Source organism: Suricata suricatta, chromosome 4 (assembly GCF_006229205.1).
Source record: "Suricata suricatta isolate VVHF042 chromosome 4, meerkat_22Aug2017_6uvM2_HiC, whole genome shotgun sequence".
NCBI classification, from domain to species: domain Eukaryota; kingdom Metazoa; phylum Chordata; class Mammalia; order Carnivora; family Herpestidae; genus Suricata; species Suricata suricatta.
In genome coordinates this window covers 52,014,720-52,041,030 of record NC_043703.1, presented here as the reverse complement: position 1 = coordinate 52,041,030, position 26,311 = coordinate 52,014,720, and the positions used below count along the sequence as shown (strand labels likewise).

At 37.1% G+C, this 26,311-nt stretch overlaps 1 protein-coding gene across 1 annotated transcript in view; it reads right to left on the bottom strand.

Annotated features, from left to right (window-relative positions):
• The window catches only part of DNAJC15 (DnaJ heat shock protein family (Hsp40) member C15), a 71,441-nt gene that overhangs the window by 17,325 nt on the left and 27,805 nt on the right, over nucleotides 1-26,311 (bottom strand). The window contains exons 2-5 of the mRNA XM_029936686.1: nucleotides 22,668-22,719; nucleotides 19,870-19,943; nucleotides 11,970-12,046; nucleotides 2,164-2,234 (exon numbers count right to left, since the gene is read on the bottom strand). Of these exons, the coding sequence (XP_029792546.1) occupies nucleotides 2,164-2,234; nucleotides 11,970-12,046; nucleotides 19,870-19,943; nucleotides 22,668-22,719 (274 nt within the window). The remainder of the gene's footprint in view (nucleotides 1-2,163; nucleotides 2,235-11,969; nucleotides 12,047-19,869; nucleotides 19,944-22,667; nucleotides 22,720-26,311) is intronic.

Below are 26,311 nucleotides of genomic sequence, written 5' to 3'. Positions count from 1 at the left end.
TTTGTTTTTATGTATATTTATTTTTGAGAGAGACAGAGAGAGGGAGAGAGGGAGGGGATGTGTGTGCATAAGTATATGAAGGAGAGGGTCAGGGCTGGGGGGGACAGAAGATCCAAAGCAGGCACCGTGCTGACAGCAGAGAGCCCGATGTGGGGCTTGAACTCAGGAACTGTGAGATCATGACCTGAGCCAAAGTTGGATGCTTAACCAAGTGAGTGGACCAGGTGCTCCTAGAACAGGAGTTCTTAACTGTGAGCATATGCATGGGTGTTGAGAGGTCTATGAACTCTGTTAAACTCCAAATGTTTTTAAAATTGTGGGTGAAAGAGCAATTATATGAACACGATGTCCACAACTGTCAACATATTCTTAGAGGGTGCAGTAATCCAAAATGATTAAAAGTATTTTTCTTAAAAATGGGATCTGGGGGTGCCTGGGTGGCTCATTCCGTTAAGCATCCAATTCTCGATTTCAGTTAGGTCATAATCTCACAGTCTGTGAGTGTGAGCCCAACATCAGGCTCTACTGACGGCGTGGAGCCTGACTGGGATTTTCTCTCCTCTCTGCCTCTCCCCATTCTCTCTCTCTCTCTCTCTCTCTCTCTCTCTCTCTCAAATATGAATAAATGAACTTAAAAAAAATGTGACCCAAATAAAAATAGAGTACAGGTTCTTCATTAATTGAATAGGCATATAAAGATATTACATTCTATAACAAAAATGACTTCAGATATAAATCCCTTCGTCTTCTAGAACGCTAAGCTGACATCTGGAGAGGTTAAGGAAGTGCTCAAGGCCACATGGCTGGCTCGAAGGCAGAAGCCAGAGAAAATCACTGGCCTCCTGCTTCCAGGTCTTCCCTGACATCCTGCCTCCTAACAGGCCCAGTCAGTAAGCAAGCACACTACAGGCAATCAACAATCCCACCTCTGATAAATATATGACCTCAAAGCAAATCAAGTAATTCTCTGAATATCACTGATGTGATAAATCATAAGATACATTTTTTTACTACAGGTATCTAAAAATAGATTTTCTCTTAGACCCATTTTAGAACTGGCTTCCTTCCAGTAGGCAGTGTCTACAACTTGTCTATTGTCTGAAAGACCGGAGTGCCTGATCCTACTGCAATCAATCAGAGAAGGGCATACACTGGACCTGGGAGGGACAAAGGATGTTTAGGAGACTGAGGGCTTTAAGGAGGCACTTTAAACATATTTCTGTCTCAGTCAATTACTCTGAAAGCCCACAAATGCAAAGTAAATTAGTTGAGTGGATCTTTCAGTGACTGTTAAAGCTATTTAGGAATTGTAAGCAGAACTTCTTTTCAAAGTTTATTCTCTTATTTCCTCATACTAAAGAATAGCAAATGCAAAAATCAATAATGATGTTTAGTGAAAAGAATTTTTAGAGGAAATAATTAAGTGAGAAAATGGAAAAGAATGCCCTACTTCAGTGTGAGTTAGGATGTGTAGAAATCCAAAATTTGTTTTTAATTTTTGCCCAAATAATTAGAAAACTGAAAGTCTATAAAGAATCCAAAAAACCCTACACTCCCCCTACCACCCTTGACTTCTGAAATACAGTGCAACTTTCTGCCATCTGTTATTTTAGAGAAGAAACAGTAATGAACATATGGGCGTTCTCTCTCGAGCAGCTGTAGTGTAGTTAAAGTTATAATAATTGTCTTTCTGTAAGATAAATTTACATTAAAAACCTGGCCAGTTAAAAACAAATGGCTCAGCCTCAGAGCCTTCCAGAATAAAATTAAGAAATTCAGAATTATCTATGACATATTACAGAGATTTAGAGGATATCCTCTAAATCTTACGTTTCTATGTTTAAGGTTAAACCAACATAACTCATGATGCCCAAATCAGTTTATAGAGAGTCCACAACTCATGTTTTCTCTTTCCCAATCAAAATGCCAGGAGCCTCAAACAGGGGTTACATATATAAAAATCAGTAACTAAATTCTTGAAAGCTTATAATATAAACCTACCACTTCCGTGGGTCAATGAACTCCAAGAGCCTATTTATTTATAAGAAAAATCACAATACATGGGGCACATAATCTTCCATTACAAATACATATATATCACTTATAATGAGTTTCAGAGCAGATTCACATCCATATATTAAGAAAAATAGAAATTTTGCCTACCTTTATCTGGGTGATTCAAAATCATAATTCTCCTATGAGCTGTTCTAATCTTGGCTTTGCCAGCAGATGGGCTGTAAAAAGAAATTAAAGTGCTTATAATAAATAGTGTCAAATGCAGATTATAAATTAACAGTTTATATGGGTTTTAAGGAATTAAAAACTAATGAGAATTTCACCATCTTGTGGATAAATATGAAATTACAGCCTGTCAGTTAATTCTACTAACTATAAAAATCAACTGTTGACTCAATGTCGCATGTATTTTTCTTCCTTTGTAATGCCAATCTCTGTTCTTTTTTTTTTTTTAATGTTTTATTTATTTCTGAGAGAGAGAGAGAGAAACAGTGTGAGTAGGGGAGGGTCAGAGAGAGAGGGAGACACAGAATCCGAAGACAGGCTCCAGGCTCTGAGCCAGATGTCAGCACAGAGCCTGACGCCGGGGCTCCAACCCATGAACTGTGAGATCATGACCTGAGCCAAAGCCGGACGCTCAACCGACTGAGCCACCCAGGGGCCCCACCGATCTCTTTTCTTAATCACTTAAAAAAAAGATAACAATATGTAGGGTAGGAGAATAACAGTCTATAGATTATACTGAGCTTGAAAATTTCTGCTTCAAGTTATTTGGGGAGAAGGTAGTTTATATAGTATAACGTACAGGTATTCAGAGTCCAGAGCTCCTAGACTGCCAGATTGTAATCCCATTGCTATTTAGGATGGAGGTAACCTTGGTAAAAATTTTTACCTTCAGTTTTCTCATTGTAAAACAGGGCTAGGAACGACATATTCCTCACAGAGCAACTGTAAGGACTGAATCAGTTAAAGCCAACAAAGTGCTAGAGCAAGTGTTCCAAAATAGTTAGCTTTTATTATTATTTACATTTCAACAGAGCATCTCAAAACTCTTCATATATAGTTTATACTTTATTTAGCTTTGGAAGAACCCTATGGGAAAAGCCTAGCTGTTAGAGCCTATGTTGTAAACAAAAATTAAAGGAGAAAGTTAAATAAACCTAAAATTATTTCAGTAAAAACTCATCTATCTAGTATTGGAAATGTTTCTCACTAGCACATTCTCCAGGCAAGGAAACAAATTAACACTAACAACAACAAAATTCTGGTATTGCTAATTAATAGCTATATTACCTGATCTAAGCTACTTAACATTTCTAGGTCTCAAATGGGGATAATAGCAGCTGACTTAAAGTATAGCATGGCTGTTGTACAGCTCAAAGTAATTTAATTCGTATGGATGAACCACACTGTCATAGCTCAACAGTAGGTATTTTAGAGATATTCAGAAATAGGTTTAACATCCTGATTCCACCACTCATTAGCTACAAAACGGTCTTGCTCCTTTAAACTCTAAGTAAAATGGACATAATAAACTACCTCCTAGGATTATCTTAAGGATAATTAGATAATGCAAGTAAGATTAGCAAAACCTCACATACAGTGTTCAATGTGTTCAAAAATAACTAGTTTTTAGTAATTATTATGAAAACAAAGGATGCTTATGAAGATACATTACATATTTCCTACTTTCTAAACTGGTGTATAAATCACCTAATTTAATGTTTCTTGAATGACTCAAAAGTATTATTGTGAGTATGAATTAAGTACAAGGAAATTCTTAAGGTCTGCAGAGATTTGCTTACCCTTGTTTTAAAGTGTCCTCAAATGCTTTCCATTTAAGTTCTCTCTATTTTTAGTATATGTGCTGCCGAAGTGAGCATTCTCTCTATTTTTGAATTACCCCTCTTGCATCAGCTGTCAAGCCTTGATTCTGCCATTGTTCCAGTCTCTAGCTATTCCTTGACTGTTACTGTTACTAATTTTTGGACGTTAAATAATAGATCAGCAAACATGTTAAAGCAATATGCATATAAAATATTCTTCCATGAACATAAAAAAGTCAAGTCAAAAATAAACCAAAAGAAAAAGTATTGAGACAAATAAAAATGGAAATATAACATATTTATAAGATGCAGCAAAAGCAGTTCTAAGAGGAAAGTTTATAGTAATAAATGCCTATATTAAGAAAGAGCTCAAGTAAATAACCTCCTTTATCCCTAAGGGAATTAGAAAAACAAGGAAAAACTAAGATCAAAATTAGCTGAAGGAAGGAAATAACAGATTAGAGTAAAAATAAATGAAATAGAGACTAAAAGACAATAAAAGATCAATGAAACTAAGAGCTGTTTTTGTTTTTTGAAAAGATAATCAAAATAGACAAGTCATTACCTAGACTCACCAAGAAAAAAGAAGGACTCAAATAAAATTAGAAATGAAAGAGAAGACATTACAACTGATACCACAGAAATACAAAGGATAATAAGAGACTACTATGAACAATTATACATTGACAAAATGGACAATGTAGAAGAAATAGATAAATCCTAGAAACATACAACCTACAAAGATTGAATAAGGAAGAAACAGAAAATCTGAACAGACCAGTTATTAATAATGATATTGAATCATTAATCAAAAACCTCCCAACAAAGAAAAGCCCAGGACTGGATGGCTTCACTGAAATCTACCAAACATCTAAAGAATACCAATTCTCCTCAAACATTTCAAAAAAACAGAAGAAACACTTCCAAATTCATTTTATGAGACCAGTGTTATCCTGATACCACAAACAGACAAGGACACTCTAAGAAAAGAATATTATAGGCCAATATCCCTGATGAACATAGATGCAAAAGTCCTCAGCAAAATAACAGCAAACTAAATTCAATAAAACATTAAAAGGATCACACATCATGAACAAGTAGGATTATTCAAAGGATGAAAGGATGGTTCAACATCCACCTATCAATGTGAAACAGCATAACTGTGAAATGAAATACCATATAAAAATCATACGATCCCTCCAGAGACACAGAAAAACCATTTGACAAAATTCAACACCCATTCATAATAAAAACTCTCAACAAAATGGGTATAGAGGGAACATACGTCAATGTGATAAAGGCCATATGACAAATGCATGGCAAACACTGTCCTCAATGGTAAAAAGCTCAAAGTTTTTCCTCTAAGACCAGATTCAACAAGAAGGTTGCCTGCTCTCACCACTTTTATCCATCATAGTATTGGAAGTCATAGTCAGAGCAACTGGATGAGATAAAGAAATGAAAGGCATCCCAATTGGAAACAAAGAAGTAAAAACTGCAAGTGAAATGATATTATATAACTGAAACTGAAACTTAGAACTAATCAACTATCAACAACTAATTGGTAAAGTTGGAAGATACAAAACTAATATACAAAACCCTGTTGCCTTTCTATATACTAGTAACAATCAGAAAGAAGTGTTAAGAAAATCCCACTGGGGTGCCTGGATGATGCAGTTAGTTAAGTGTCAGACTCTTAATTTTGACTCAGGACATGACTCAGGCTGTGAGACGGAGCCCCGCATTGGGCTCTGTGCTGGGTGTGGAGCCTGCTTAAAATTCTCTCTTTCCCTCTCCATTTGCCCCTCCCCCTGCTTGTATGTACTCGCTTGCTCTCTCTCTCAAAAAAAAAAAAAAAATTTCCCTTTTGCAATTGCATCAAAAAGAATAAAATAACTAGTAATAAACTTAATCAAGGAGGTTAAAAACCTGTACACTGAAAACTGTAAGAGTCTGATGAGAGAAATTAAAAACACTAATAAGTAGAAAGATACCCCATACTCATAGATTGGAAGAACTGATTTTGTTAAAATATCCAGACTATTCAAAGTAGTCTACAGATTCAGTGAAAGACCTATCAAAATTCCAAAGACATTTTTCACAAAAATAGAACAGTTTTCAAATGTGTATGGAATGACAAAAAACTCCAAATAGCCAGATATCTTGGGAAAGAACAAAGCTAGAGGCATCACACTTCCTGAATTCAAAGTATATTACAAAGTTATAAAAATCAAAACAGTATAGTATTAACTGAAAAAGAGATACACAGATCAATGAAACAGAACAGAGAACCTAGAAATAAATCTATGCGTATATGGTCAATTCGTTTATGACAAAGGAGCCAAAAATATAAAACAAGTAAAAGATAGTCTTGTCAATAAACGGTATTGGGAATTTGGACAGCTACATGCAAAGGAATAAAACTGGACTCTTATCTTACACCATATACAAAAATCAACTCAAAATGGATTAAAGCCTTGAACTAAAGACCCGAAACCATAAAGCTCCTAGAAGAAAACACAGGGGTAAACTTGACATCAGTCTTGGCAGTAATTTTTAAATTCTGAAATCCAAAGCTAGGCAACAAAAGAAAATTAAAACAAGCGGGACTACGTCGAAGCTTCAGCAGTTTCTACATAGTCAGGAGAACCATCAACAAAGTGAAAAAACAACCTACGGAATAGAACAAAATACCTGCAAACCATGTATCTATCTGTAAGAGATTATATACAAAATATATAAAGAATTAATACAATTCAATAGCAAAGCTAGATAGATGATAGATAGATAAATGATAGGTAGATAAACAGATCTCATTTTAATATGAGTGGAAGATCTCACGAGATAGTTTTCCCAAAACATAAAATGGCAAACAGATATACAAGAAGGTGATCAGCATCACTGATCATTAGGGAAATGCAAATCAAAACAACAATGAGATATAACATCACACCTTCCAGAATGACTGTCATCAAAAAGACAAGAGACAAAAAAGTGTTAGAAAGACGTGAAGGAAACCCCTATACACCACTGGGGGAAATATAAACTGGTACAGCTACTATGGAACAGGAGGGAGGTTCCGAAAAAATTAAAAAGAAAACTACCATATGACCCAACAATTCTAAGTATACATCTGAAGGAAATTAAAATCACTCTCAGGGCTCTTGGTGGTTCAGTCAGTTAAGTGTCCCACTCCTGGTTTTGACTCAGGTCATGATCTCTCGGTTTTGAGTTCAAGTGCCGCATTGGGCTCTGCGCTGACAGTGCGGAGCCTGCTTGGGATTTTCTCTCCTCTCCCTCTCCCTCTCCCTCCAGCCCTCTCCCACTCATGGCATCTCTGTCTCTCTAAAATGAATAAACAAAAACAAATCACTCTCACTAAGAGATTATCAGCACCTCCATGTTCACTGCAGCAAGACGTGGAAACAACTTGTGTCCACTGACAGATGAATGAATGACGAAATGTCACACACATACAACAGAATTATTTTTCAGTCATTAAAAAGAAGAAAATCTTGCTATTTGTTGACAACATGAATTGACCTTGACAGCATTATGCTAAGTGAAAAATCAGTCAAAGACAGAAAGACAAATACTGTATGATCTCATTGATGTGTGGAATCTAAAAAAGCCAAACACAAAAACAGAAGACAGGTGGTTGCCAGGGGCAAGAGAAGGAGCATGGGGGAAATGGGTGAAAGAAGTCAAAAGGTGCAACTGACAGTACAAGTGAGTCCTGGGGATGGCATACACAGCATGATGACTACAGCCAACGATGCTATAGTTTATATTTGAATGTTGTTAAAACAGATCTTAAAAGTCTCATCACAAGAAAAAATAAATCTGTAACCATGTGAGGCGAAGGATGTTAACTAAAGTTATAATGGTAATCAATGTGCAATCTATACATATTTTACATCTATCAAATCATTGTTATATGTCTTAAACTAATACACAATGTAATATGTCAATTAGATCTCAATAAAACAAGAGGAAACTTTTTTAAATAAAAAAAAACTTTTTAATAAAAAAAAGGCTCAGGGTACCTGGGTGGCTCAGTCAATTAAGCATCCGACTTTGGCTCAGGTCATGATCTTATGGTTCATGGATTTGAACCCCGTGTTGGGCTCTGTGCGGACAGCTAACTCGGAGCCTGGAGTCTGCTTCGGATTTTGGGTCTCCTTCTCTCTCTACTCCTCCCCCATTCACTCTCTCTCTGCTCCTCCCCCATTCATGCTCTGTCTCTCTCTGCCTTTCAAAAATAAATAAAAATTAAAAAACAAGTTATTAAAAAAAAGTTTAGGGTCCTTTGGGGGATCACTTCAAACTTACTTTTTGGTTTGTAGATACTTCCTAGATAGATAATCAAGACACTGCCTGATTGTAAAGACTACTAAGTTTTGAAAAAGAAGTCATTAAACATTGCATCATGGCTGTGAATACTTCATTCTTTAATTGCCTATTAAGATACGAAAAACATTATTTTTTTTTAATTCCAGTATGGTTAGTTTCCTGTGACAAACTTACATTTATCATTCTCTTTTGTGGTGCAGTATAGCCCTTCTTTCCTTCATTCGTTATATTTTCTAGTTGTTCTGAATGTATTTGACATGTCTTCTTAAGGCAGATACTAAAGAGCAGAAGCTGTGATGTGTATCTTAAAACAGCATCTAGCATTGAATATGCAATATGTGCTTAATGTATTTAATATAGTCGCCCAAAACAAAATGGTTTTAAAAGGTAACCTCCTTCAAATAATGCCTCTATATTACATGAACACTATAAAGGATTACTGGATTGCACAAAATCTTAAAATGGAAAAAGAGGCGCTTTAAAAAACATTTCCTAAAACAAATCAAGTGTGAACCACTAGATAATGAAGATGTAAGTTGAGTAAAATCTAGATTTACATTCTGTGTGTTTTGGGGGGAGTACGTATGGTAAGTTACATCTTATTCTTGATATTAAATTTTAATTTAGCACATAGGACAAAATCTAAAAATTATCTTTGATAATTATACCAGATAGATTATCTTTAATAATAATGTACATTCCCTTTAAGAAACAGTACACTTGGTTTTGTACATAAGTCCATAACGCATTAGGTACAATGTAGTCCGCCAACCACTGAACTAGACTGAAGAAAGAAATGCAAGGAAAGTTTCTATGTACAAGTATGGCCATTTAAAACATTCTGCCTTTAAGATAATAGCGATCAGAGTCCTAGTGGTGAGCTCTGAGGATGAGGGAAGTATTGGTGCGTGCCTGCAGAATTTATTCTCTTTTCCTAACTGCTATATTAAGGCTCTAGGAACTTAATACATTTTAATACATTTATTTGTTGTTCTAAAGATTAAACAAGATGGAGAATCCTAGTTCTTAAACCCAATATAAAAATTAAATAAAGTTTGGATGTATCTCCAGTACAGACAATTTCACCGTGAAATTGAAACAGAACTTTAAATACCACGTTGCCTACATCCAGGACTCCACACTGCTCCCCGGAAAGCACGTGACTGGGACGTGGGGAGCAGGGTTCAAGGGACTGAGTGGGGTTCTCTAATCTTGTGGCAAATGGAGCAGTTCTGGTTTCATAGTTTTTACTACTGGTCTTTTGAATAACATTTAGCTTAACTTAATTCCACGGAAGTGTTCACAAAGTATGAAAATCACGAACGTGCATCATTTCAGAAAGTAACAAGTATGAACAAAAGTTTTCCTGGGCAGCTTGGTAAAGTATTTTAGGCTTCGAGAAATATATAAGAAGGCGCAGAATCATCTAAGAGCATGTAGAGTGTTTTTTAATAGGTCAGCAACAGTCAGCTCCATTGTGCCTTTACCTATGTGTTACACAGTCGAAGTAGGTTAGGTTCAGTGATCACAGAGAAGGGAGCCACAGCAATGTATGCACATCTTGAAGAATCTTCTCAAAAACAACACTACCTGATTGAAAGAATAAGCTAGAGGAAAGCAAATAAGGTTTACCTTTCTGTTTAATGTGTAAAGGGCAAATATTTAGCTTCTGCATTCGTAATAGAGATGGGAAGGAAGGGGACCCAACATTTGTTTAGCACCTGTTATTTGGTAAGCAGTATTATAAGAAAGGTATCATCATATCATTTTATATTATTTCAACAAGTCTAAATATTATTAACTCCGTTCAAAAATGAAGAAACTGAAGGGCAGAAAAGCTAAAAGTAACTTGACTGGGATCACATAATGGAGTACATCAGTGACCGAAACAGGCTAAGAATCCGTTTTGCTCAGCTGGTATTTGTTAAGTAGTTACTAAGTGCCATGTTTATGTGAAGAATTATCTATGTACCAGTCTTCACAACAACCCAAGGAATAGAAACTAATATTATCTTTATTGAGACACTGAGGCCATGCAGCTAGTAAATGGTAAAACTGCTATTCATAGATTCACCTGTTATTAGAGTATACCCTTTTCTTTTTAAGTTTATTTACTTTGAGAGGAAGAGCACATGTGCATGCAAGTGAGCAGGGCAGGAGCAGAGACAGGGAGTGAGAGAATCCCAAGCAGGCTCCATACTGTCAGTGCAGAGCCGGATCCAGGACTCAATTCCACAAACCATGAGACCATGACCTGCGCCGAAATCAGGAGTCTGACATGTCACTGAATGAGCCAACCAGACACTTCTGAGAATATACACTCTCAACCAGCAAATTATCCTTGTGAGGTTTTCTACAGTTTCTAGTTTAACAAGACAAATTTTTAAAACCTTAGCTCTTAGGTCAACTCCCAATTGTCTGTCTTAACAACAGGAGTGCTCTGGATGATACTAACTGATATTCTCAAACACCTTTGTGTTGGGTTTTATAGTAAGTTCCATATTCACATTTTCAAGACTATGAATGGTATGCTATGGGAGCATAGTAACAGTTCAAGAAAAATGATAAGGCCATCCTGAATAATATTAAAGCAAAGAATGGTCAGAAATATAGCCAACTTCCTAATTTGGTTCCCTCCCCTACCTAACCCCTCAGTGAGACATTTCATCTCTTATATTTAAATAAAGCACCGAGCTCAACTGAGCCATGTCCCTTGCTCCCCACCCCTTATTTTTTCTTGCTAAGTCAAAAGAAATAATAAAATGTTTTGGTTTTAAAAATCTGCAAATCTACAAGAGATCTAAAAAACTATATCAATATAGGACTTTATGACCTATTCTGCTTACTAATGTTGGTTAACTCATCAGAACTGTTGGAGATGATATACTGTATCCAACCCCCACAAAAATTTGAGTGGGCTCTAAGGGGACATAAGGTAAACAAATGAATATAGTGACTCCAAATAAATGGCAGGGGACATATTCTTAACTTTACATGTTAAATGGTATCACAGAACAATCATACAACATCATTAGCTTTCTCCTACATGGTCCAAAATCACACAATAAATAGATACTAAGGTGAAACAATTATAACAAAATATGTTAGATGTCAAATTGTGGAAATAGAAAAGAACTGTGAAGGGGCTCTTGGGTGGCTCAGTCAGTTAAGTATCTGACTTTGGCTTAGGTCATGATCTCATGGTTGGTAATTTCGAGCCCTGTGTCGGGCTCTGTGCTGACAGCTCGGAGCCAGAAGACTGCTTTGGATTCTGTGTGTCTGTCTGTCTCTGTCTCTGTCTCTGTCTCTGTCTCTGTCTCTGTCTCTCTCTCTCCCCATTCACATGCTGTGTGTGTCTCTCTCTCTCAAGAATAAATAAAACCTTAAAAACTGTTTTTAAAAAAAGAAAAGAATTGCAAAACAGATTCTGTATTTTAACAGAAAATATGACAGATAATAAATTATAAAACTAAGTCCAGAAAGTATTGGGTGTCACAGTAAGGGAGATTTTGACAATTGCTTTGAAACTTTACTGTTGTATTCAAATATAAGAGCTCAGAGCTCCTTATTAAGGAATAAAGACACATCACAACTTTGCCTGATATTTTTAGGGGGAGTACGATATTCTCTGAGATTTGGGGCCTTAAAATGTAAAAATTTTGCATTTTTTCCTCTGCTTCCTATTCATAATTTAAAATATACGGATAACATTTTCTCCCTTTTTCAAGACAATCTTGGCCACAGAATAAAATAATACTTATGTAGCACACCTACCTTATACCCAAAATAAGACTAGCTTCTCGCCTACTCATTTTCTGTTCAAATCCTCCTTTATAGTAGGATGAAAGGCTCTGTACAGGAAAGAAAGAGCACGAGATAATTAGCTCCATGTGTGGGGCGGCATGACCTCCGTCCTATCAGAGCAGCAATAAGGGTGAAGCACTGTACTACAGGTCAACCTGGATACTACACTAAGATATAACAGAATCAAAGAAATCAATAGAAACAAAAGGCTTGAAGTTTTCCAAGGTCTGCAATAATTTTCTCATCGGATAACCTTGACAAGTCATTTAATGTTGACAGGACACACATCTTTTTTACCCACTGGACTGGCTTAGAGAAGCATGAGGAGGAACTGACAAAGTGGGTAGGACATCAGGATAGCAGCCAGGGAGGCCAAGAGAGAGCACAGAACTGGACTGAAAGATGGTTGGAAAGGCATGAGCAAGGAAGACAGTAGTATTAAGAGAGGTAACGAGAGGCCAGATTGTGGGGGGCCCTGTGAACAGCAGAAATCATTTAGGATTCTCTTCCTAGGGGCAGGAGAAACCAGGGCACTGGAGGAATGTCGCTGACTTTGTTTTGAAAGGATTAGTCTAAATGCTGTGTGGAGAACAGGAAGAAAGGTGCAGGAGGGAAGCAGGAGGCCAGTTGAGAGGGCATAACAACCACCTCGGCAAGAGATGATGGTGGTATGGGCCAATGGGGTAATAGAGGAGGAAAGCTCAAAAGTGGTCAGATTCTAGATGCGTTCTAAAAGCAAAACTAACAATTTGCTTGGTAGATTAAGTGAGGGATATGAGAAAGGGAGGGATTAAAGATGATGCAGGAAGCACTGCTATACACTGCACAGCTCCCCCTTCGCAAGTGAAGGCCTTACTCCTGGGATGCCGAGGCTGTTGCTGGCAGGCAGCACTCAGCTGTCAGACTCTTTGGGAGTTGCCTTGGCTAAAGAAAGTCAAGCTCAGGCCCCGTGAGCAGTTTCCTGTTTAATGACTGGTTGGTATGAGGGTATAACCACTCTAGAGTTCAGTCCTTAAACTGCTTATCTATAGTCACTTTTTGGTGGTATCATTTAGACTCCTTGCCCCAACCTGGGACAACCACAATGAGCCATCCGTGCTTCAGAGCTTACCACTGAGTTGGCTGAGGCCTTTGTTAAAGACGGTCCTTCAGCCTAAATTATCCCTCTGTCCTTCTTCCTTCTCTTTCCTTCTGGAGCTGTTGATCCTAAAAGCACTCCCTGGTGAACTTCCCAGCTTGCTAATTTCTATCTGTCTGCTCTGTCTCAGTTCCAGAGAACTTAAACTGAAAATGACTTTAAGGTTTCTGGCCTAAATTGCCAAACTGCCACTAAATGACTTAGAGAGGGAGCAGTTGTTTATTGAGGGCAATAGGAATCAGGAGATTGGTTTGGGATATATTAAGTTTGAAATGTCTGTTAAATGTCTAAATGGAGAAGTCTGACCTGGAGATAACATTTGGGAGTCATGAGCACACAGACAATATGTAAAGCATGAGACTGAATGAGATCACTAATGCAGTAAGAGTAGCTAAGGAGTCCACAGACTGAGCCCTAGAGATCGCAGGTGTTAGGGAGACATAAATGCAGAGGAATCCGTAAGCAGACTGAGGAGGCCAAGCAGTGAGGCCGAAAGAAAAGCAGCCCAAAGTAAGGAAGGGAAAAAATTCCAAGTTTCAAGTAATTTACAATCTAGAAAGAAAACGAAAAATACCCTTCTCTAAGTTGTAAGGGGAGAAAAGAATCAAATTATTTAAGTACCTATAGTAACCTGGACAAAGGATACACATACATGCACGCGCGTGCACATACATGCGTGCACACACACACGCACACACACACAAGAGAATATATAAAGAACTAGAGGACTTAACAGAGAAATAACAGTTAGTTTAAAGTTTTCTCTCAACGACCAAAATTTTTACAGGATGCATACCTTATTCCCTGACATTTCTACAGGTAGTTATTTACCTTAGGGAGCGCCAAAACTTCAGCATAATTAATAAACATGATAAACTGATGTTTCATGAAGTGTCACCCCTACAAGTCAGAAAGCTCATTAACCCTAACAGCAGGTATTGTATCTGAGCAACTGCTTTACTTTCAGGTTTGCCCGGGTGGAAAAGGAGACTCAGAAAAAGCTACTTAAAAATGTTTTTGGTGGGGTGCCTGGGTGGCTCATTTGGTTGAGTATCCGACTTTGGCTCAGGTCATGATCTCACGGTTCGTGGGTTCGAGCCCTGTGTTGGGCTCTGTGCTGACAGCTCAGAGCCTGGAGCCTGCTTCAGATTCTGTGTGTCCCTCTCTCTCTGCCCCTCCACTCATGATCTGTCTCTGTGTCTCAAAAATAAATAAATGTTAAAAAATTTAAAAAAAATTTTGTTTTGAACTTTTGTAATGTTTATTTATTTTCGAGAGAGAGAGAGAAACAGAGACAGAGTGTGAGTAAAGGAGGGACAGAGAAAGACAGACATGGAATCCGAAGTAGGCTCTTAGGCTCTGAGCCGTCAGAACAGAACCTGACATGGAGCTCGAATCCATGAACAATGAGATCATGACCTGAGCTGATGTTGGACGCTCAAACAACTGAGCCACCCAGGTGCCCCAGAACAAGCTAATTAAAATCTAGCATCTAGATGAGGCTAATACCCTAAACACTGACCTGCTTATGAATAAGTTAATTTCTGCATATCTATAAGGAATAGTTTAACTATACAAAAACTCCATCAAATAGAGTAAATAGTTATATTTTTCTAATTGAATTTCCAAGTACAGAAACAGGATTCCACGACTTTTATGCTGCTATCTGAAATATACCCTAAGCCTTACAAATTCATTACTTTGTGTTATTCTATCCATAAAGTGTGTGTTACCTCAAAATCATTTTCCTTCTGAAATTAGCATTAAATGGTATAGTGCCACATATTATCAAAAGATACATGAAATGAAACAAATTCAACAAAACTTCATTAATTCACTCAGCCAAGAGCTTAAAATACAAAAGCCCTCCAAACAACCAAAGAAGAACTGTATCATTCCATAATCTTGAGAATATATTTACCATAAAATGTAATCTCCTATTACTTACAATAATCTATTTTGTTTATAGAGCCACAGAAATATGATTTTAATTTGCGGTGTTCCCATGAATTTCACTTAACCATAAAACGAAATAAGTCCAAATAAAAGGACATTTTCACAAATAGAAAAATAAAAGCCTGAAAAGAAGATGAATGACTTGGGTTTCTTCCCTAGAAAAAATTAGGGGTAGTTAAACATTAGCTGAGTTTAAAACAGATATATGAAAGGTCAAGTAAAAAAGTACTGGTTCAAAACAGAAGATTAAATAAAAAAGGTCTTTTGCTTCTAAAGAACCTCTGAAATAAGAAGAGAGATATCCATATTAGGCCTAGAAAACAAGAAACGAGATAAGCAGCAAACCAGAAAGCTTGAAAACAGGTAAGATTACAATTAAAGATTAAAAAAAAAATCACTGCAGCTTCAAACACCAGAGGAAAGAAGAAAACCCTTCTCAGGAAATTAAGAAAACACTAATTAAGAGTCAACAAATGTAATAATGACATCAGGATAATTAGTCAAATCAGAACAGCAGAGATGACCATCTCTAACTCCATTAACACAGAGCTTAAGGGGCTACTACTGCCTGTCATTTTTGCCCTCCAGCTAAGAAAAACAACTACTTGTTTGATAACGTATCTCACTGTCCGCAGTCGATCCCAACAGAAGCAACGAAGAGTACTAGCAGATCATACTACAGAACCCAGAAGGCCAGGAGGGGAACAGTTAGGCCAAGGAATAAAATACACACAGTGCTCCACCTCTCTTCAACCTCTCTTTCTGGAGGTCTCAAGTCTGCCTCTGGGCTCCTTGCTTAGGAAAACATGCCTATTGACATAAACCATCTTTGTATTCACAGGCCACTATCAACATTCTCGCTGAATTAAAGTGAGTTTACAGGGGCGCCTGGGTGGCTCAGTCCATTAAAGCATCCAACTCTGACTCAGGTCATGATCTCACGGTTTGTGAACTCAGGCCCCACGTAAGGCTCTGTGCTAACAGCTCAGAGCCTGGAGCCTGCTTTGGATTCTGGGTCTCACTCTCTCTGCCCCTTCCCTGCTCATGCTCTGTCTCTGTCTCCCAAAAATAAATAAACATTAAATTTTTTTTAAATAAATAGTGAGTTTACCAAACTGCTGAGGAAGACCACTTATATTATTTAACTTAGTCTTCACAAACATACACCAATAACCAAGGATTATCAGACATTTGAACAAATCTAATACCATGGGGGGGGGAGGAACAAAAATGAACAAGTAACACCTGGCTTTTGGAGAAAGGATGTAAAACAGAAAGCAGAGGAGAACTTGACAATTTTTGAATTAGTATCTTACATCCATAAAAGAGTAAGTTGCTATGAAAAATATATTAAATATTACTGAAGTAAAAAAAATTAGTGATGGCTTAAATAACAGACTGGCCATTGTTAAAAATCAATCTGGTGATCTGGAAGATAAACTATGGAAATACTGTGGAAGGTAAAACAAAAAGAAGATGAAAAATAACAAACTGTTCTGAGACATAAAGGATAGACTCAGAGGTCCAATGTGTCTCTAGTAAGAGTTTCAGGAACAGAAAAGAGAGAAAATGTAAATAAAAAAGAATTAAAGAAAAAGTATAAAAGAATCTTCCAGAATAAAAGATAGAAAAGTTTCACTTAAGTCTCACTGAGAATATCTGTGAAACTTCAGAACATCAGTAATAAGGAAAAGAAACTCAAAACTCAGACTGTTAAAAAAATAAAAATTACCAAAAACTTAAAAGTCTAAAACATAAACAACAAATGAAAACCAAAACAGGCTGCTTACAAAGGAGAAAGAATAAGAACTCCAGAATTTCTGGCTAAGAGGCTCAGTGTACCGGAAAATGTGGCTGAGTACACAGGAAAGCATGTATGTGGGCACTGAGGCTGAGTCTGAGAAGAGATTTTTTTTTTTTTAAGTAATCTACACCCAACACGGGCTCAGACTCTTGATCCCTAGATCAAGAGTTGCAGGTTCCACCGACGGAGCCAGGCAGGCGCCCCCTGAGCAGAAAGTTCTGTTCTTCTCTCATACTGGCTACACCAGATTTCCAAGGAGCCAGCAGCTGATGACTAACAATGAGAGCAAAAGAAACAAACTGTTTAGTAGAGAACTTAAAACATTTACCATCAACGCATTCCATATGAAAAAATTACTCCAGGCAGTATTCCAGAAAAATGAGGGAAAAACAAAGATGAGATTTAAGAACAAGATGATATTAAGTAAAGCACAGAGAAAACAAACTTCCAGAAGAAATTTAAAACGAACCCATAAATGGGTGCCTGGGTGGCTCAGTCAGTTAAGCATCTGACTTCGGCTTACATCATGATCTCGGGGCTCATGAGTTCAAGCCTCACATGGGGCTCTGTGCTGACAGCTCAGAGCCTGGAGCCTGCTTCAGATTCTGTGTTTCCCTCTCTCTCTGCCCCTCCCACACTCACGCTCTCTCTCTCTCTCTCAAAAATAAATTAACATTTAAAAAATTGTTTTTATAAACATAGAAACTTGAACCTTGAATGCTTTCTTTGAGTGACAGAGATTTAGTAGGACACAATTACAGATTCCTATTTTTTAGCAACTCTATTTGGTTTAATAATGAATTATATTTATAACATCCAAAACATTGTAAATGCTGTATTTTATGAAGTTTGACTTTTTGGAATCATTAGTGACAAGAGAAGTATGCACATATTTAATTTCTCAGTTTTCCTAAAATTATTAATATTTAATGAATTGTTTAAAACACTCACCTTCACACAGAGGTATAATTATTAAGATGACGGTGATGATGATAAAGATGTTCTAAGAAATATTTTCAATGCAAACTGCAAGAGCAGTACTTTATGGGGGGAAATAGGGCCAGATTTATCAAAAACTGTTCCTTAACTCAAGCCTCAAAGGAGAAGGAAAGAGGGATACATTATTTCTCTATTTAGTATACCCATGACAATCTCTTAAGTATTCTACTTTATCCGTGAGTCTCCACAGAGCGGTGAAAATTTTCTCATTGTCTTGCTCTCTCTTCCTTTACAATGTTAAATAATGTAGCTCTACAAACTTGGGCATTCTTTATTTACAGTATATATATATATATATCTACTGAAGATCATCTTAACAGAAGAAAAATAATCCCTGAAATTCTCTCCATTCATCTTTTTATAAACATATGGAGAGACATAAATAACATTCAATTAAAGAACGATGCTACTGTTTCCATTCCTGTATTTCAAGCCACCATTATCTATTTCCTGGGTATCTCAATACCCTCCAAACTGGACTGACTTTTACTCTGGCTCGTTCTGGTCTACCCTCCATGCACAGGCAAAGTGATCATCTAAAATGCAAATCACATTGACCCCATGCTCTAAATCTTCCAAAAGCTTTCCATTATTAGACTTAAAGTAAAATTGGCAGTTTTTATCGTAGTCTATTGGGCTTTAAAATGATCTGGGCCCATTTCTACCACTATTCCCTTTGCATACTTCACTGGAGTTATTCTTGCTACAAAGCTCATTTCCACTTCAGGACCTCTGCAGTGCTTCGCTCCCTAGACAGCTCTTTCTTCAGAGATTCACATCTGCTCTCTCATCTTCTCGGGGAGGCCTTCCCGGACCCCTCTCTGCTGTTCCTCTTTAACCTCTTATCCTGATTCAGTTTTCTTAAAAGCTGTCAACACTTCTACATATTATGTATTTTACTTATTCATTCACTTGTTAATTGCCCGTGTCCACTAAAATATACACTCCTAAGGGCAATGTCTTTGAATGATCCTTGACTATACCCCACTCTCCACAATAATGTCTGGCATGTAGAAGGAGCTTAGTGAGTATTTACTGAATGAATGCTAAATACCTATTAATACTGTAGCCAAATAAAATATAAATAGGAACACAGAAGAAAAAAAAAACACACATGCTCCCTCTAATCACAGACATACATTTACAGGTCTGCAAAATCGCCTCCAATTCTTTTGGACCTGAGTTTAATTATTTGTCAGTACAACATCCTTTGAAAGTGCATTCATTGTTCATGGCTGACTAAGCCTCACAAGCCTGTAATGCCTTTGCTAAAACAAGCCATTCTTTCTCAAATTGCCGCAAGCCCAGTTGATCTATCCCATATCTGCTTCTATTTCCGAGAAGTCAATGTTTATGCTGCAATGCTTCAGTGAGTTTTCTTTGCATTGTGTCCGGTAGTTACAAACCAGTTCACTACACAGTAGCTTTTAGAGATCTACTACCAGTCATTCTTCACTTACATTTAGCTCAGTAGAGTAGCTACGATGTCTATACATGAATGGATAAGCCCTACAGGATTTCAGGATTGGAATCCTGTAATTTTATGTTTGAAATGATCAGGCAGTGGTCCACAGGGACCAGTTGCAAATTTTATGATGAAATAAACTCCTGGGTAAGCTCCATCAGGGCAAGGAACTTGTCTGTTTTGTTCATCGACTATATCCAGCTTCTGCCACAAGAATTAATATAAACAATCACTGAAAGAATACTAATTAAACAAGGAGGATAAATTACCTCCAAGTTGGTATAATACTACCAAGTGAGATATAATAATTAGATGTCAAAAGCAGGTATAAGGTTAGAAATAAAAATAACGTGACTAAAAGACTAAAACAAATCAATAAATAGACAAATGCCCCCAAGGATATCATGAAGACAGTAAACTACAAATGTTGAAAAATCTAAGAGAATTTCTTAATTACTATCAAGTATGGCATATAAACAAAAATCAAAACAAGCCTTCTTTAACTCACAGGAGTGGAAATCTTCTTCGCTGTTTCTGTGATTACTTGTTCTAGAGGTTTCCAGATCTGGAATGCATAGCGACCTAAAAAATAACAGGAATAGAGGCAAACATATTTTCTATAATCAAAGACAATACCCACAAGGTAGTAACTACAAGATTTATTGATATCTTCTTTTCTGTATGTTATTTCAACAACTATTTAAAAATTTACCAGAAAGTTCTATCTTTTCAAATTTCTAATTTATTGTATAGAGGAAGCATTTCATTTTAAAATAATTAAAATAGTTGTTAAATTTAGGGATGTCTGGGTGGCTCAGCTGGTTAAGCATCCGACTCTTGATTTCAGGTCAGGTCATGATCCCGGGGTAGTGGAATCGAGCCCTTGTGTTGGGCTCTGTGCTGAGTGTAAAATCTGCTTGCGATTCTCTTTTTCCCTCTGCCCTTCTCCCCAGCTCATACATTCTGTCTCTCTCTAAAATAAAAAAATAAAATAAAAATAAAAATAAACAGTTAATAAATTTATCAAGTTCTAATTCATGATTATAAAATTAGAAAATGTCAATGTTTGTGTATAATATCTTCTATTTATACAATATGGTAGGTAACAAAAAATAACATCATAGTACTCTTTCTACCACATACTACAGAGAACGTCCTTTTATGTATGTGTATATTCACACATTTGGTTATTTGTACTGATTTTCCCAGTGATAATCACTTTGAAATACTTAGAAAAAATACTATTTAGGATCGGTCAACATAAAAACAATTTTAATGGAGTTATCTATAAAGTAAAAAGCAACAATTTAAGAAATATTCACCAAAGATATTTACTGTCAATTTCTCACCAAACTTAACTATTCTCCTAAAAGCATATTTTATTTCAGAGTTTTCTTTTCTTAGGTATCCTAATAACTAAAACTCCTCTGAGTCTTCAACAGTGAAACAGGTCCCAGACTATTTTGAGGTCATAGAACAAGAATAAAATCCTACCGGGCTAATTTACCTTTTGTACCCTAATCAGCATATGTACCAATTAATAGTACGGTCTCTCTTCCTAAAAGTCTAGAAAACCCATTGTGACACTCTGGATTTTATTCAATTTCCAACCATAATCTTCTTTGCAAATCAAGATTTCCACTGGGAAAGCTCAATTACACACATCTCGTAGAAGTCACCTGTCTAAACACACTGTTATTCCTGTGCAAACAACATGTGAAAAATAGGACGCTAGAAATGGGAGATGGGAAATAGTCATCCATGTAGAAGTTAAAAAGTTCTTGAGATCAAGAAGAGCATTAAATAAAGGGACACTGAATAAGTGAGAGCCTAACTCATCCAAGTCTCTTAATCCTATAGATGTCACCTTCCATCTGATTCTACAATAGTGTACAGTATAGCTTTTTAGTTATCTCAAAATTTAAAATTTAAAAGCACATATAGACAGTGGCAATGAAAAAAGCAGGTAAAGTCTTCAACAAGTGACATCTGGAGGTTTACTTTAACCATAAATCAGAAGACCCAGTTCCAACAAGTCTAAGTGTACTTTCTCCTAAACTCCATTACTCAGTTGGATTTGGTTCTGGAAGAGAGTTGCCTGTGTATTAATGTTCTCGTTAATAATAACAACTTGGCAACAGTGTGGTATGTACACAATAAACACATCAATTTTCATTTTAGAAAGAAAACCTTGGCAAAAGTACAGCATCTGTCTTTAATTTCAGATAAAAATCTGCTATGAATTTTTAAATAACTATACCAATTTAAAATAACTATACAAATTCTGCTATAATAGTTAATATAAAATTGTTCCACATTTATGTGCAAGTTTGTTAGAATTCCTTTTTGGATGATAGTCTTCTCAGGAAACTTCAGTACAGTCGTAATGATGAGACACAAGATGCTGATGGCACAAAGACGAAGAAAATGTGAACCGCTGATCTTCTTGATTTTTAAGTGTTTATGTATGTTTAAGGTGCTTTAAGAGAGTTGCGTGAAATTAAATACCATATAAAACAAAGCAAAACTCTTTTATGTCTCATTTTTCTATTGAATCTTACTAACTCCATATAACCACAATGGAATGTAATTTCACTTAAAAAACGATCCAACAAACAAGATCAAATCTATGGAACTTAAGAGGCACAAATGCTAAAACAAAAAAATAGAAATCTTGATCAACGAGAAATGCTCTCAAATTAACACCTGATTAGGAAATACCTATGCAATTTAAAACTGGAAGAGACAGCAATTTTGCTTTAAATTTTTGTAACTATTCTTTCGTGATTTGGGCAGTAAAAGAAATTCTCCCAGGTCTACAGAAGAAATCACACCAACGTGTAAAAAAATGAAGTTATTAATACATTACAAGGAATAACTATGCTCATCAAAAAAAGTGACAGTTCAGGAAATGCATACTCTGGCTGCAAAAAACAAAAACAAAAACAAAATCAAGGGAGAATAAAGGAGCCCCATATCATTTACATTGTTTCATATTAAAGAATGTTTTTAAAGTACACTATAGTCCAAGCTAAAGAAAGAAAAAAGAAACTACGAAGATCAACTACTATTGGGGCTAGTTTTCCTAGCTTCTATATTGTTAATTTTCTTCACTACACAGTTTATCTAGCTTTTGCTACACTGACAAATGTTTAGTGACTATAAATGGAGAAACGAATGAGAATGTATAATGTCTTAAAACCCAAACCTCAGAATATGGAGGGTATCCTCATGAATCACTACAGAGGCTATTTGGAAATATTTCTCCTGCAACATTTATTGAGAAGTGTGCTTTATTTATCTTACCTGCAAAGGCAAGAGCTGCAACACCTAGTCCGACAGCTATCACACTTCCTGCCTGTGGAGGAAAAAAGGGTTATCACTTACGGTCCTACACACTGTTTGGTTTTTTTTTTCCAAGTAAACCATTTAAAATAATGAGAATAATTATGTTAAATACTGTATTTTCCTCAAGCTCTGCTGTGAAGAACAGCATTTTTTTTTAATCTGCAGTGTCTGTGGGATTCTACCTGCTGCGTACTGTAGCAACTGATTTTCAGTAAACTTATTCTAGATTTCATTTAATTTCCATATATATTGGGTATATTTCATTCTACCCAAGAGCTTTTACGTTACCTGTTGCTAAAATATTTTCTATAGATTATCCTTAATAGTGGCTAAATATTCTTATCTTCTACAAAGATAAAAGGCACATATTCCCAATAGCATTTGCTATATTTCAAATTTTGATAAAACATTAGATCTATGTTAGGAAGTCAAACTGCCAAAAATTAGTAAGAATTATGAATAATTTAAAAGTTAGTTTATTTCTACCTTTACAGACCAATGTAAAAATTTGTAAATAAGAGCCAAGAATTCAGAATCCATAAAGTTATGAGCTCGTTCCGATAAAAATCTATTTTAAATTGGTTACTTACTCCATATTATTCTATGCTTTTCTCATTTATCATCTCAGAAAAATATTTAAGTCAAAACGGAAGAGGTTTATGTAATAGAGCTCACACACACACACACTCACCAACATCCATTCCCCTGTTCTTCTCTGGGATCAGGAATTCCTATTTTCAGTAAGACTTATTTCCAGCCTCCCTTAGACTATGGCTATGTTAACTAAATATTGGGTTGTAAGATACAAGCAGGGTGGCATGTGCAACTTTTGAGAAGTCCTTCGGGGGATGGAAGAAATGTCCTTCTCCTTTTCTATTCCTGCTTCCTTCTGGCTAGAAATGTAGACATTCTACCTGGAGCAGCCCTGTTGGATAAAGAAGGAAAAACAATGAGATGAAAGGAGACCATGTCCCAGATGATCATGGAGATGCCATAGCACCCCTGGACTGTCTCTATTTACACAAGATAAAAATAAAATTCTATCTTTGTAAGCCACTATTAGTTTCAGGCGCTCGTACCAAATCAAATTTTGAGGGACACAGAATTAAGGAGACACAATAGAAATGTTTTCCTCTGATGAGTGGTGAGAGGTAAATCTGTAAGATCCAGGAAAGACCACCAAAAAAAAAAAAATAGCTAGAATAATCTCAGTAGGGGACAGAATGGATTCATTTCACACTAGTGCAGAAGTAGTAGGATGGGGTTGAGACTGGAGAGATGGTATGAAAGCATTCTAATACCCAGCATCTCTCTCCTAGAATCATCTGTCTAGAAATATTTCTCTTTGCCTACCCAGATAGGACCTGTTCTTAACACTTTTGTCTAAATCTGCCACAGAACTGAAGTCATTTGCAACGCATTAATAGACAATGAGCATATACCCAAAGACATATATAGAATTCCTCCACATTAGTAGTAAGGGAGACAATCCAACAGAACCATAAGCAAAAGGTCAGGGTCTTCACAGAAAAAAATCTAAATGGCTTATAAACATAAGAAAAGGTATTCAACTAAAAGAATAACTAGGGTATGCTAATAACAGCAAAATGCTGCAGAAATATTAATATCAGCATATAAAGACCTCTGGCCTTTATGGAACTTCTGTCCATTGAAGCATCTCAAGCACCAAACAACAGTATCTATACTTCCTCAGGTTGTTATGAGGATAAAATATAATAATGTATGTAAAGGACTTAACACAGTGGGTTGGCACATGGTAAACAGTCAGTAAATGTGAACTGCTTTTAAAATTATCAATAAAAATAACTAGCTATATTGAAGATTGGTGGTATAGTTTGAACACTTCTGCAAACACTTAAATTTGTCTCAGGGAAGAGTCATAAAAATAATTTTTGAGAGGGGTGGAGCCAAGATGGCGGAGAGGAAGGGAGCTCTGTAAACTCCGTCCGCACCATTTTTCGAACTGAGAAGGATATTACGTTCATCTGAGAGAGCGGAAGGAGAAAATACGAACTCCAGAGGGAATAGAACCTCAAAGATACCTGAGTGAGTGGGGGCGAACGGGGGAGATCCGAGGACCGGCCAGCCCAGACGGGCAGGGGGGGTAAGATCCCCAGCCCAACGTGGCGCAAGTGTGCTGCGTCCGAGAGACAAAGGGAAGAGACAGAGTCGGAACACGCTCATAGAACTGTCTCTGGGGAAGAGGTATAGAATGCTTGGCTGCGCGTGGAGACAGAAACCCACTCCATAGATAACTGCTGGGTAGCGGGGCGCAAGAGAAGGAATAGCCTCCAGCCCTAAGCCATCTCGGCGGGGAATCGGAGGCGCCTGTGGCGGTGAGAAGCGGCTGCGCTGGGGAGGCGTGCTCCCCGGCGGGAAGCGGCCCGAGCGGTGACTGCGCCGGGCGCGAGCAATTCAAACTTGGTTTTGGGAACGGGACCACGGACCGCATTTCCACGGCACACCTCGCCCCCTGCACGGACTGCGCGAATCCCGGGTCCCCACAGGGAAAAAATAAGGTGCACACAGACGGGACCCTCAACAAAGAGTCAGTGGCAGGTAGAGGCCCGGGCGCGCACTTAAACGGTAGGAGCTCCCAGCTCATTTCCCGCAGCGCACAGCGGCTTGAGCAAAGCTATCGGAAACTAAGAGAGACTCGGTTTTTTGCTTTTTGTTTTTTTCCTTTCCCCCATTGCAATAGCGATCCTGACTGGGGGTGGGGACTCCGCAATTGAGTCTGTGAAGGTACGCACTTCACCTCCTGCTGCTCAGTTCACCTCAGGCAGGGGCGGAGCCTCTGAGAGCAGACTCCAAGACCTACCACATCAAACCAAGCCTATCCACCAGGGGGAGCTGCTGCTTGCCTTTTTTTCGTTTTTCTTTTTTTTCTTTGTTTTGTTTTGTTTTGTTTTGGTTATTCGTTTTTGTAATATATAGCAAAAATTTTTCTTTCTTCACTAGTTTCGTACTTTTTCTTTGTCATTATTACCTTTTTTTCTTCCTTTTTCTTTACTCAATTCCTTTAAATTTTACTCCTTATATTCCTTTCTCCTTTCTCCCTTACTTTTTCACCTTCTCGCAACCCAGATATATTCTCCTGTATCTCATCCTTACTTCTCCCCTAAACTGGTCATACACTTTTAAGCGGTCTACTGCCCTTTGTTGTCTCCGACCCCCTTTTATATATATTTTTTTGTCTTTTCTTCTTTCTCTTTTCTTTTTATTTTCTCTTCTTCTCTTCCTTTTGTCTCTATCCCTACCATTTTCATTCTTTTCATTCCCCCCTGTAATGTGTTTCTTTGTTTGATTTGTCTGTGTGTATGTGTGCTTCTGTTCCCTCGGTGTTTGTCAGTCTGTTTTCCTTCATAGGACTACACCAAGAAACAATCCAAAGTGTGCAAGAAGGCGAGACCCAAATATTGCAGAGTAGGGAAATAAAATACTAACAGGCACAACAAGAGAAACTGAGAGATATCATTAAGAGAATATCTCCTGAAATGGCAGGCCCTGGACAGTCAATAAGCCTCCTTTAATAGAGAAGTACTAATAGGTGCACAGAGCCCAACGAGCTTTCTAAAGGT